Source organism: Myxocyprinus asiaticus, chromosome 34 (assembly GCF_019703515.2).
Source record: "Myxocyprinus asiaticus isolate MX2 ecotype Aquarium Trade chromosome 34, UBuf_Myxa_2, whole genome shotgun sequence".
NCBI classification, from domain to species: domain Eukaryota; kingdom Metazoa; phylum Chordata; class Actinopteri; order Cypriniformes; family Catostomidae; genus Myxocyprinus; species Myxocyprinus asiaticus.
Genome location: NC_059377.1, coordinates 39010948 through 39023704, shown reverse-complemented (window position 1 = coordinate 39023704; position 12757 = coordinate 39010948). Strand labels below are relative to the sequence as shown.

Genomic DNA, 12757 nt, shown 5'->3' with positions numbered 1-12757 from the left:
CACAGGTGCCGGTTACTCCGGTAACCCCCTGTGATGTATTTTCCGCAGTACGGTCTCCCTGTCGGCAGACCTGCGTCTCCCTTTGACAGAGCCCTCTCTGTTCCAATCGCCGTGTTTGAAGAGCTCCTCCCCTTTCAGGCAGGACCTACCACCACGCCTCTTCCATGTGCGGCTCTGAGCCCATATGACGTGCTTGCCACATGTTACCTCCCCTCAGGGCAAGATGTGGTCTCCGCGGGGTCTTTTCCCCCTGAAAAAATAGGATAGGAAAAGCACACCTTCCCCGGTGCATATATTGAGTGTTAAAATGGCCCCAGCCAAATAACTGAATACTCTGTGGAGAGAAAACATGGAGAGTAAAGGCCGCGGCTGGTGCGGCCTGCTTCCATACTAGATACGTCTCTTCCCCCCCCCAGGGATGTGGGGAACTATACAGTGTTTTTTGGGGCACCGGGGGAGGCTACGTGCAGACCGGTGCACCTGCTACTACGCACGCAGCAGCTTGCTTGCACCTGCACCGGCAGTCCATGTAACATGGTTCAGCTAGTTGTGGCGTTTCGTATAGGGACTCCTAGTGTCACTACATCGACACAACGTCGAGTGAGTGACAGAAGGGGAATATCTCAGTTACTGTCGTAACCTCCGTTCCCTGATGGAGGGAACGTGATGTTGTGTCGATGTAGTGTACCCTGTCTAGGCCCCTCAGCACAAAACCTGAATGAGTGGTTGCGAGCCAGCTCCTTTTATACCTGGATGTCCGGGGGAGTGGCATGCAAATTCCACTCGCCAATTCTCATTGGCCTTTTCTCAAAAATATGAGGTGTTCGGGGCTCGCAAGAGCGACCCCTAGTGTCACTACATTGACACAGCGTCTCATTCCCTCCATCAGGGAACGGAGGTTATGACAGTAACGAGACGATTTCTTTTGCGATAAACCAAAACGTATGCGACAAAGTGTTTTTTTAGGCATTACGTCATCTCGCACACCATTTTTATCGATAAAAGGCCATTTGAATGGAAACAGGCAGAAGACAGCAAACTTTGCAAAATTTGTTTTACGCATTTTCACTTTGCCGATAACAAAATAGCGCAAAAAGTGGCTGGAAACTAGGCTATTGACAAGTACTCATGGCTGACTGTCAATACTACATTTCTACAATGGCATCTGAAACTGAAAACTATTGATTTTAAATGATACTGCATCCAAGCCGCTTGATCATTGTGAGTCCAAGATGACACAAAAACAAAAGTTACTGAGTGCACCTTTAAGACCTGATTACTGGTTTCAATAAGCCTATATTACTCTAGAAATTAAAGATTTATATTTTGTTTTTGCATAATTGTATTGTTTAATTGTGCCATTTAGTGTAAGTAATTCATAATTAAAGTGTAATGTTGACTATATTATTTTAAGTCTTCTACTGTTGTCTTGTAGCTTCTATAAGGCAAAAGAAGCCCTGCTGAGAGAGCTAGTGTTTGGAGGATGTCTGTACAGTGATTTGCCTTACCTCGCCTCTGATTACCCATACTTCCCTCCTGAAGAAGACGATACTGAGTTTGAGGATGGAATACACCTTGTGGTGTGTGTACATGGACTAGACGGTAAAAGCTTTGTACAGTGTACACTTTGTGCTCTGTTTTTATTATCTACATAATATATTAAAGGACATTTATTAGTGTAAAAATTGTGTCCAGTTGGGTCCGAGCAGCTTCAACACATTTAAAACCATGTTAATACCCATTATTAGTAAGCTTCTTTATCGTGTTTTGTGGTTGCCAGGTAATAGTGCAGATCTGCGTTTGGTCAAGACCTTTATAGAGCTTGGGCTGCCAGGATCTAGACTGGACTTCCTCATGTCTGAACATAACCAGGTAGGAGCAACAGCCAATCAGCATACTGTGTCAACAACATTCAACCAATCAGAGCACTAAGTCCTTTATGACATCATCAGTGTCAGTGTGAAACGGTATGCATTATTCAACAATCAACATTTCAAACATTTCCACGACCTCTGACACTGTCCCCTGTCTTCTGTCTCCAGATGGACACATTTTCAGATTTTGACACCATGACGGACAGACTGTTGGATGAGATTATTCAACACATTCAGCTGTACAATCTCACTATCCACAGAATCAGGTTTAATATCACATTGCCTCATTTAACAGCTGTTAGTTCAACTCTCAGTTTCTAAAGATCTGTGAGGTCTTCTAAAACCTAGTGATTAAAATATACACAAGATGGTCCCCTTGTGGACGCCATGGGAAATTGCGATTTTAAAGCTGAAGTGTATTGTGGTCCATTGTAGAGACCACCAGCACTGCACACTTCTACTTGATCTTACCACAAGATGGCAGTAGACTAAAATAAATCTTGAGGCATTCTGAATCAATTATATCCTCACACTTAAATAATACTAAGGAAAATGTATTTATTTAATTTTTTTTCTAGTTTACTTAAAGCATTTTAATCTTAACTTTATAGCCACTGTATTGTTTTAATCGTACCTTATTGTTTTCTTTCTAAAATTGAGAGACCACAGTAGCTGGTTCTTCAGTGAAATATATTCCCTCTGAAAATCCCTGGAGTTATTCAGTCCAAATGTCATTTTAAAAACTAATGATAAGAAACTTCAGAGTGATCTAGAGAAACGTACTCAGAATGATTGAAAGACCAAATCATTTTAGTTGAAAAAGAGACCTACAGACTCCTTAAAATCTTACTCTAGATCGTTTAAACCATGAAACATCATGACATTTCTTCTGTTTTTCTGCAGTTTTATCGGTCATTCTTTGGGGAATATCATCATTCGCTCAGTGCTGACCAGACCCAGGTTTCGCTGTTATCTCTGTAAACTCCACACCTTCCTGTCTTTGTCTGGACCTCACCTGGGAACACTGTATAACAACAGCACGTTGGTCAGCACAGGTACAAACACACAAATGCAATCTGCTTTTCATATACAGATGTGTACAATCTATAAATGACTACTGCCCAGCTGTCTGGCTATTATTAAAGTAACACCTTATAATACTCATTACTTTGCAAAAAGTAATTTGATTACATAATGCATGTTATTTGTAACATGTTACACCCAATAAATATATTATATATATTTGTGTGTTCTTGTTCTTCAGGTCTGTGGCTTATGCAGAAACTAAAGAAGTCTGGATCTCTATTGCAGCTTACGTTCAGAGATCATACTGACCCACGACAGACCTTCCTCTACATGCTCAGCAAGAAGCCAGGTACAGAAACACGGAAAACACACAAAAAGCAACATTTCACACGTCTACCCTCTATGTGTCTAACTGAAACACACATTTGTACACATATACCCATGTTCTCTCTCTTTTTATTAATTTTTTTCTGTGTCCAGGTCTGCAATATTTTAAGAATGTGGTCTTGGTGGCCTCCCCGCAGGACCGATACGTGCCCTTCCACTCAGCCCGCATTGAGATGTGTCGGACCGCACTTAAAGACAGAACCACAGGTCAGACAGTTCACAGACTTCCTGTCTTGATACCTCTACATTTGTTTTCCTTTCTTTACCTGCCTGCCTCTCTCTCTTGCTACTATTTATATAAATTAATCACTAGTGTCATTAGAGTTAGTGATTTGAACAAACCCCTAACACTACAGAAAGTATTAAACTTCTGTGCATAACTTGTCCCACACTGTTTGTGCTATAGACATGAATAATACCTCAAATAGTGCAGCTTGTTCAGAAGAGGTGATCTGACATAATGTTTGCATGGTAGAGGATAGAACAGGTGAAAAAATCCCATAGACTTACATTGGAGGAGGGACCCAAGCCATATCTAGAGACCAGAATATCATAAAGATTTGAGGTTGGACTCTTATGACTTGACCAGTAAATATCCACCTAGCCACCAGTGTTGGGTGTAATCTTATAACAAAGTAATTTGTTTCAGTAATCTAATTAGTTTTAAGGCAAAAAGTAGTTTAACATACTACATTTCAAAATCTTGTACTCAGATTACTGTTATTGACTTTCAATTAACCTCGTGCGACCCCTGCGTCCACATGAGTGGACATTGTATTTTGGCTTCGCTATACGCAACACATAATTTAAATTAATTTAAACTGACTGAATACTGTTCACAAGACTCTAGACTGTCATTTAAGGGTTAAAGTTCTGGCGTACCGAGTCACGTGACACAACAAGATGTTGTCAATTTTCGTTAAGCACTGCTACAGGCGCAGAGCCAACAAAAGTGCCTGTGGTAAGAAACCTCTTTAAGTGTTTTCATTGAAATCTATTTGGGTGTAAAGAGTAGCATCTCTAGTTTTGTTTGATATGCCACTTTAAAAAATTCATTCATTTTTTGTGCGTCAGAGAGCTGATAAACATGATGTCCACATACGTGGATTTTGGGACATTATTCTCTCAAAAGTTTAAAAAAAACATTAACATCAACATTAACACATCTGTGGGTCATTTCGCTACATTTTAATATAAATGTTGTTATATTTAATTTTTTTATCACTGTGCAGTACGGTTCTAGTAGTAAATGCATTCCTATATACAGTATTTACTGTGCGTTTTCACAATGAGAATCAATGGGTTCATCCAAAACCTGAAACATTTTGTTTTCAGAGGCTTTATATGGAATTAGGATGAAAATAAGGTGCATTTCAAACTGACCTGTGCAGACAGACAGCACACTGGAAGTTGTCATTCAATAAATAGGGAGCAAGGGAGCATCCTATAGATGTCTCTGCAGCTAAGTGCATTCACTCCTAAAATCCAGTCAAAAGTTCAGTTTCAGGCTGCAGATGATGTTTGGAGCTACTCAACATGTTTGGCAGACATGGGACAATGGTAATCATTTCATAGATTCAGAATTTTAATATATAATTTTATTTTATCATGGTTGGCAGTGATTGGATGATGCTGGCCATTGAATCAGAATTAATTATGCACATTTCTGATGTAATGTATGTAATGTCTCAAAAACATGAATAACCAACACTCCTGAAAACATAATAAACAACTAAAATAAAAAAATGGATGAAATTTTTTTTTGACTTTCTATTGCTTGGTATTATCAAAATTTCACAACTTAGTCCTGATGTCCACATATGTGGACATCAATTTTTAGGAAAACTTTTTTCGTCAGATTGCATTTCGGTGACAGCTTAAGGCTGTGCGACAATAAACAGGAAGGAAGAAATACAGACTTTATTTTGATTTCGTTAAACAGAAAATCAAAACATTTCAGTGAAAATTGTTTTAGAAAGTAACTTAAAGTAATGAGTACTGGGATGAAGTAATCAGTAAAGTAATCTGAATACAATTTGAGACAGAATAATTTGTAGTGATTTAGCCTACTTTTTTTGAGTAACTTGCCCAATACTGCTACAGTAACAATGCCCAAACAACCAACCTGAATACCCTAGCAAACGTGCTAAACAAATCTGAATCACCTTAGCAACCACATAGAAACCACTCGCAACACCCTAGCATTGCGGCAGAGACTTTTGCATAGCCAGGCACCGCTCTTTGCTGCTAGAATGATACATGTTTACATTTAAAATTCAAATGAAATGAGATTTGTGAGATTCTATGCTCAAATCCCATTACCAACAAAAAGGAAAGACTAAAAAGGAAACAATGATAGCAAGCATGAAAGTTAAAAAGAGTTCTCCATTTTCATCTTTGAGGGTGGTGTGTGGTTCTTTGACAGATGTTTTTCTCTTGGTTTGAAAGACAGATGAGGGAATTCAGCCACTCTGTGAGTGTGTTAGTGTGACAGACAGAGCTAAGGATATACACTTTGAGCTGTCACGTCTTCTACACACACAAAGAATATAATCATAGAATAATGAAGGATGTCTAGAAATGGAGACTTTGTGTTTTATGTCTTTACAGCAGAGAATGTTTAACAGACCATCTATGTCTATACCTAGCTAGTCTCAGCCTCAGATGGCACACCAAGAGACCATCTGATGGATATTGCATACAAAAATAGCAAGAGCTTTCCCAAAAAAAAAACAAGCTAAAATCTGATTGGCTGGCTTTATGCTGGCTTTATTTCAAGGAGTCAGGGCGCAATGATTTTTATCAGTCCACCAGAAAACAAAGTTGGGTTTAAGGTACCAGTCTGGTACAATGAGCGCTTTAAATAAAAAAATGTTTTTTAAAGATAATCAGAGTTATTTTTGAAACAACTGTGTAGTCTGTAAACAATATATTATGTTTAGGTCATGAACTGTTTTTGAACTAATCTTTTAAGTGAACAGTTCATATTTGTGTCATATTATTAAATGCACACACCAACCACTTTATTAGGAACACCTGTGCAATGCAATGCATAAAATCATCCAGATATGTGTCAGGGCCTTCAGTTAATGTTCGCATCAGCCATCAGAATGGGGAAATATTTGAACTTTCTGATCAACAAGCCGTTTTTGTCTGCAGAACTGCTGCTCACTGGATGTTTTTTGTTTTTGGCACCATTCTGAGTAAACTCTAGAGACTGTTGTCCGTGAAAATCCCAGGAGATCAGCAGTTACTGAAATACTCAAACCAGCCCATCTGGCACCAACAATCATGCCACGGTCAAAATCACTGAGATCACATTTTTCCCCATTCTGATGGTTGATGTGAACATATACTGAAGTTCCTGACCCATATCTGCATTATTTTATACACTACACTGCTGCCACATGATTTGCTGATTAGATAATGGCATGAATATGTAGGTGTACAGGTGTACCTAAAAAATGGTCAGTGAGTGTATATTACGTCTATTTTAAATTAAATTTGATTTTCGAAATCGAGCAAATTGTCAGTCAGACGGTCTCTTCCTCTCCAAGTGGGCGGTTTTTGGAGAGAATAGGCTGCAAAGTAGACCAGACTTTATGCTGATAGTCAGAACTGCTCAACAAAGCCAAAACACAGTAACTACGCAAACACTCAAATTGAGTAAATGGCTTAAAACTTTTTGATTGTCCAGCCAAAGATGTAAAGATTATAAAATAATCTCACTCTGTTTTCTCTGAACCTGAGCATAGATGAGCCAAACCCGTCTGTCACAGGACAGATCATAGGCTGAGAGACCTGATTTTGGTTGTGACTATGTGTAATGTGTAGTTACTACATCTTGCCTTTGCAGGGCCGAAACTTCTGCCTAATGTGTTTTTTTTTTTTTTTTACCAGTGTAAATGTCTATATATATATATATATATATATATATATATATATATATATATATATATATATATATATATATATATTCTCTCCATGTACTTGTATTTAATCTGTCTATATACTCGCTCTCTAACAGGTCCAGTATACACAGAGATGATCAATAACTTACTCCAGCCTTTGCTGAGCGCTCCAAACTGCCGTTTGATCAGACAGAATGTGTTCCACGCATTACCCAACACGGCAAACACGCTCATCGGACGCGCGGCTCACATTGCAGTGCTCGACTCTGAACTCTTCCTGGAGAAGTTCCTTCTAGTGGCCGGGCTCAACTACTTCAAATAGCCAATGAAACCACACATTAGAGACGACCTCATGTTTTGAGTTCTGTGGGAGAGCCAATTAGATTACACTTCAAAGGCAGAATCAGCCAATCAGATCTCATTTCAGAGATGGTAATCAGCTCTGGAATTTTCCAAAAAGTTCAGTCAGTGGACGTGCCAAAACAAATTGAAGATTCAGAATGTGGATCTGAATACTGTAAAAATTTGTACAGAAAGGATATTGTATAGTAAGCAAATAGAGAAAACGAACAATTGAAGGCCTACACACGCCTTAAAGGAGCTTTATAATTTAGTAACTTGATGTCAAATAATCATAACTGGAGAGTTAATTGTCAGATGAATGTAATTTGAATATCATATAAATGTAAATTTTGTGTGTAGCTGGTATCGTAACGAGAACTTTGGTTCTCCTTTCCCTCCAGTCGCCTGAACGTGTATTTGCAACAGCATTCGTAACTTGAAGAGGTCGATACCGCTGGACTCTAATACTTGAATAGTAAATTCACTCGTTTCAAGTTTTGCGTTATGAAAACGTACAAATATTTTTATGTTTTCAAAATTATTTCTTTTTACCAAGTCATTATTTTATAGTTTGTGTATTTTGACAGCGTTTAGTGAAAATCTCACTGTGAAAAAGACAAATCCATTGTGTTTTATGTATTGTGATACATTCTGTATGCCTCCCTTGTAACCATATTCATTAGGACTTGATCTGAATGTGTTAACCATTTGCAGCCTTAATTATAACAAGGTATGTCAATGATTTCATGAATTTTGATTCATTTTCAAGTTATGTTTAAAATAGTGTTTGTGTACCCCAACAAAATGTCGAAAAAATACTTTGTTTTAATGATTTTGTTGTTGTTTTCATTCTTTGTATTGGCGTCCATGTCTATTATTTGCTAAATCATTTTAAGGAATATTCTGGGTTTAATACAACTTAAGCTCAATCGACAGCATTTGTGGCATAATGTTGATTACTACAAAATTAATTTCGATTTATCCCTTCTTTAAAAAAGGTTTACAGTGAGGCACTTACATTGGAAGTGAATGGGGCCAATCCGTAAACATTCATATACGGTTTCAAAAGAATAGCCACAAGATGTAAAAAAAATATGCATGTTAACATGATTTTAGTGTGATAAAATTGCTTATCCTTTTCTGTGTAAAGTTATATCCAATTTTACAACTTTTCCATGACGATGTAAGACTGTTAACCCTACAACAACCATAAAAATGACGATTTAAACTACTTTACAGCTCAAATAACACACGTTTTAACAGAAGAATAAATGTAAGTGCTTTTATAAAATTATAAGCATCACATTTCTGCCTTTCAATCCTCCAAAAATTGGCCCCATTCACTTCCATTGTAAGTGCCTCACTGTAACCTCAACTTTTAAATAATTTTTATTTAAGAGCCAAAATAATTTTTCTGGTAATCAACACCACACCACAAATGCTGTTGATTGAGCTTAACTTTAATTGAATGTGAAATATTCCTTTAGTGAGCGCGTTTACATGCTCCTTCTAACACCGATTATTCTTAATAAACCGACAACATTTAAGGTCATGTAAAGGCCTTAAATGGGTTTCCTTTATTAGGGTGAGGTCTTGAATGGTTTAAGCAAAAAAACTATCGACAAACGTTCATTTTTGTCCAATACCCTGAATTCGCGTTGCATGTAAACACTTTTACCAGCATTTTTTTTTCCGGCTTATCCAGTGTGCGCAAGTGTTGTGCACTTGACTGTTTACGGTTTGATGTCAAAAGCAGAGAATTACCCGATGATTTCAAACCTCATGTAAACGTTTTTTTTTTTTTTTTTTTTTTTTAATAAGCTGCTTTTTGATAATTATCAGCATATTGGTGTGCGTGTGCATGAAAACGTGCTCATTGTGTTTAAAGCCATAACATTAATTTATGTACAATTGGGCAGGGCCAAGTGAATAAAAAAAAGGGGTGGGGTCTTTCCAACACCCCCACCAGAATATTTACAGTATTTCCATATTTCTTGCTTTTCTGATACTCTTTAGAATAATACTGTAGGACTTTAATGTTTTGATTACTTTTTTAATTTACACATTTATTGTAATAGCCTGAGAATCAGCCATTGAAAAACCCTTATCAGTTGAGCACTAATCTGAATATTGGGAGAAATGTCCCCCGCTCAATGTCAGTAGTGGTGCTTCTTTTTTAGTCTGTGAAAAACATTTTTCAGCCTGTTTGTGTGCATTATGTTTGTGTGTGTTGTTTGGTTGTCAACAAAACTGTTTACATTTCAATGTCATGGTGTTAGCACTGGTTCAGTGTAATGGTAGCCAGCTGGAATGTAGCTGTGCAGTGTGTAAACCTCACTTCCCTGGCCTCATGAGGTGCACTAGCGACTGACACTAGGGGCTGTAGCCTTTAGTCTCCTCACTAGCACGCCCACCTTCCATGCCGGCGACGCTGGATCAAATCCCGCTCTAAGCATGTCGAGCAGAGCCGGTTACAGTGGTGCCATGACCTGGATGGGAGTGAGGTTTAGGGGGATGAGTGTAACGGTAGGCAGCTGGTAGGTAGCTGTGCAGTGTGTAAACCTTACTCCCCTGGCCTCAAGAGGCGCACTAGCGTGTGACACTGGGGCTGTAGCCTTTAGCCTCCTCATTAGCGTGCTCGTCTCCCATGCCAGAGATGCCGGTTCGGCTCCGAGCAGGACCGGTTACAGTGGTGCCATGACCCAGATGGCAGTGAGGTTTAGGGGGATGAGTGTAATGGTAGCCAGCTGGTAGGTAGTTTTGAAAGTGTATTCCATGACTAGTCAAGGAGAGCAACTAGTACATTATCAACAGCTCTTTTATTGTATTGTATTACACTGGAATGAAAGCGAAATTAGACTTAAATGGGACATATTCTACATTTGTGTAGCACAGCCCATTAGGGACTGATTTTAGGCTGGGAGGAGGGAAGGAAGTCAGGAGTTTGTAACATAAATATAAGCAAATAATAAGATAATTTTCATTTTGGGGTAAGCTGCCCTCTGAAGTTTTTTCCAAATAGGTTGTTGTTTGGTTGTCTGCTCCTCAAGGGTAACACTCAAATATTTTACTCAAGCCATACCTCAGGTTTTCCCCTCATTCAGCATCTTTAGCTCTAGTTTCTTTGAGGTCTGGGTCTCATTCAGCTGTGGTCAGCACCGTGCGATGGGGTTTATATCAGAGCAGTCGTGTCAGCAGAGTTAGAAGATGTCCTTTCTGTCCACACTGAGCTTTTATATGTGCTGACTGGTGCTTGATTAGTCTGTAAATACGCTGTCACTATGACAGACACAAATGTAATCCTGCCTCTTGAGAACACAGAGGTCACATGACTGTGTCACGTGACTCCAATGCAGCGTTACAGCTAAAAGGGGCCCATGGCATAATGGCCCATAACCCATCATGCTCTTCTGCACTGGGCCTCATTGTGTGTTTGTTTGTTTGCTTGCTAATGTGAGCTGATGGCTGTGTTTGTTAAGCATATTAATTGCGGAAATAAAGCACCGATTTACACTGCAAACACAGACCAAGGGCAAAAGCAAGTGCTTGTGTGTGCGCAAGTGTGAAGTATAGGGTGTTAAAAAATCACCTTATTTTTCTGGAAATGTATGAACAGATGCTTGATTCAAAAGGTTTTATTTATACACATGAAATGTTAAATTAAGAAAATAATTTCTTTGCCCCTTTAAGCAGTTAAACCTTCAATAATCCTTAAAACAAAGAGAGAGTTACACTTTATAAGACTACATGAAATTGTTTGACGAACACAATGTTCTTTCCTTTGTTGATGTATTTCTGAAACAGGGAGGTAGGACATACATTTCATATATATATATATATATATATATATATATATATATATATATAAGAGAGAGAGAGAGAGAGAGAGAGATAGAGAGAGAAAGAGTTGGCAGTACTTTACAATATGATTATATTAGTAGACTGAATTTAATAAGTTAACTAACAACTAACAATGAACTAACAGTGAACAATACTTTAACAGCACGTGTTAATCTTGGTTAATGTTAATTTCAGTAATATACTATAAAGCATTTAAAGATTTTTAATTAGCATTTGGTTGAAATGTATGTACAGTATATGTGGATGAATGTTTTACTTTATATTATTGCTTTACTTTTAATTTAATATGTTTTTTACTATTTAGTTTTGTCATTTCTAATTTTTTAATAATTATTTATTGTAATGCTGTCACTTTCTTTGACTTGCAATTTCTGATTTGTGAAGCACTTTTAGCTTCACTTGATTATTATTATTACTAATACATTGTTAAAATTAAAAGTTGTATACTTTATGCATTATGAACTAACATGAATAATAACAACCAAATGTATTTTCATCAATTAGCATAAACCAAGATTAATAAAAGTTGCAAAACAATATTGTTCATTGTTAGTTGGCGATACCAAATGTATTAACCTTATTGTAAAGTGTTACCAAAGTGTTTGTTTTCATAATTACTTTTAACATTCAACAATTCTCGGATAAAAATCAAGTTTTGTTTTGCTTTTTGGTTTCTCCTTGTTGAATATCCTGGTTCAGTATGTCACATTATGGAAGTAAAATGGGTTGCGAACACAATTTCATGTGAACTGTAACAATCCTTCAATTTGAAGCATAACACCATTCTGTGTTTTTCATTCTATAATCAGTATAACTGATCTACATATCACTTCCATTAAAATCCACAACAACATGTTTTATGTGTTTAAGTGTGTGTGCTTGTCTATAAAGAGGCAGCTTGTGTCTGTTAATGTTGAGAATGTTCTTTTCCTGGGTTCGGATAACCGGTTCTTAATTTATTTCCAGCATACATGTGTTTTTCCATAAACATTTGTTCACTGTGAGACTAATGTCTTTAGTTGATTTGTTTACTTTTTCGATATGTATTCTTCACATCTGTGCCAATGACATTGTGACATTTTCTATGTTTGCTTTAAATATGTGTCCCTTGTAGTAGCTTATGCCCAAGTATACAGTATAAATAATTATATATTCTGTGTACATTAAGAAAAATGACATTACAATAAATAGTATTCTTCTTGTAAGATGACGTTGTTTGTTTGCTTATTGTTCATACTGAAATTGTGTCTTAGGCGAACAAATTGCAAGTGTGGTCTCATTGTGCGTAACTTGCGTTCTTGCATTGTTGTGGTGGTAACAGACCTCAGTACTCAAGGTGTAGGTAGAGTTACATTC

General features: G+C 37.5%; 1 protein-coding gene across 2 annotated transcripts in view; it reads left to right on the top strand.

Annotated features, from left to right (window-relative positions):
- LOC127424793 (protein FAM135B-like) overlaps positions 1-11339 on the top strand; it is a 54852-nt gene extending 43513 nt beyond the window's left edge. For both annotated transcript variants that reach the window (XM_051670206.1, XM_051670205.1), the window contains exons 14-20: positions 1436-1602; positions 1781-1872; positions 2043-2140; positions 2778-2929; positions 3139-3249; positions 3381-3494; positions 7315-11339. In XM_051670206.1, coding sequence (XP_051526166.1) covers positions 1436-1602; positions 1781-1872; positions 2043-2140; positions 2778-2929; positions 3139-3249; positions 3381-3494; positions 7315-7520 — 940 coding nt within the window. In that variant the 3' untranslated portion in view covers positions 7521-11339. The remainder of the gene's footprint in view (positions 1-1435; positions 1603-1780; positions 1873-2042; positions 2141-2777; positions 2930-3138; positions 3250-3380; positions 3495-7314) is intronic.
- Positions 11340-12757: the final 1418 nt, after the last annotated feature.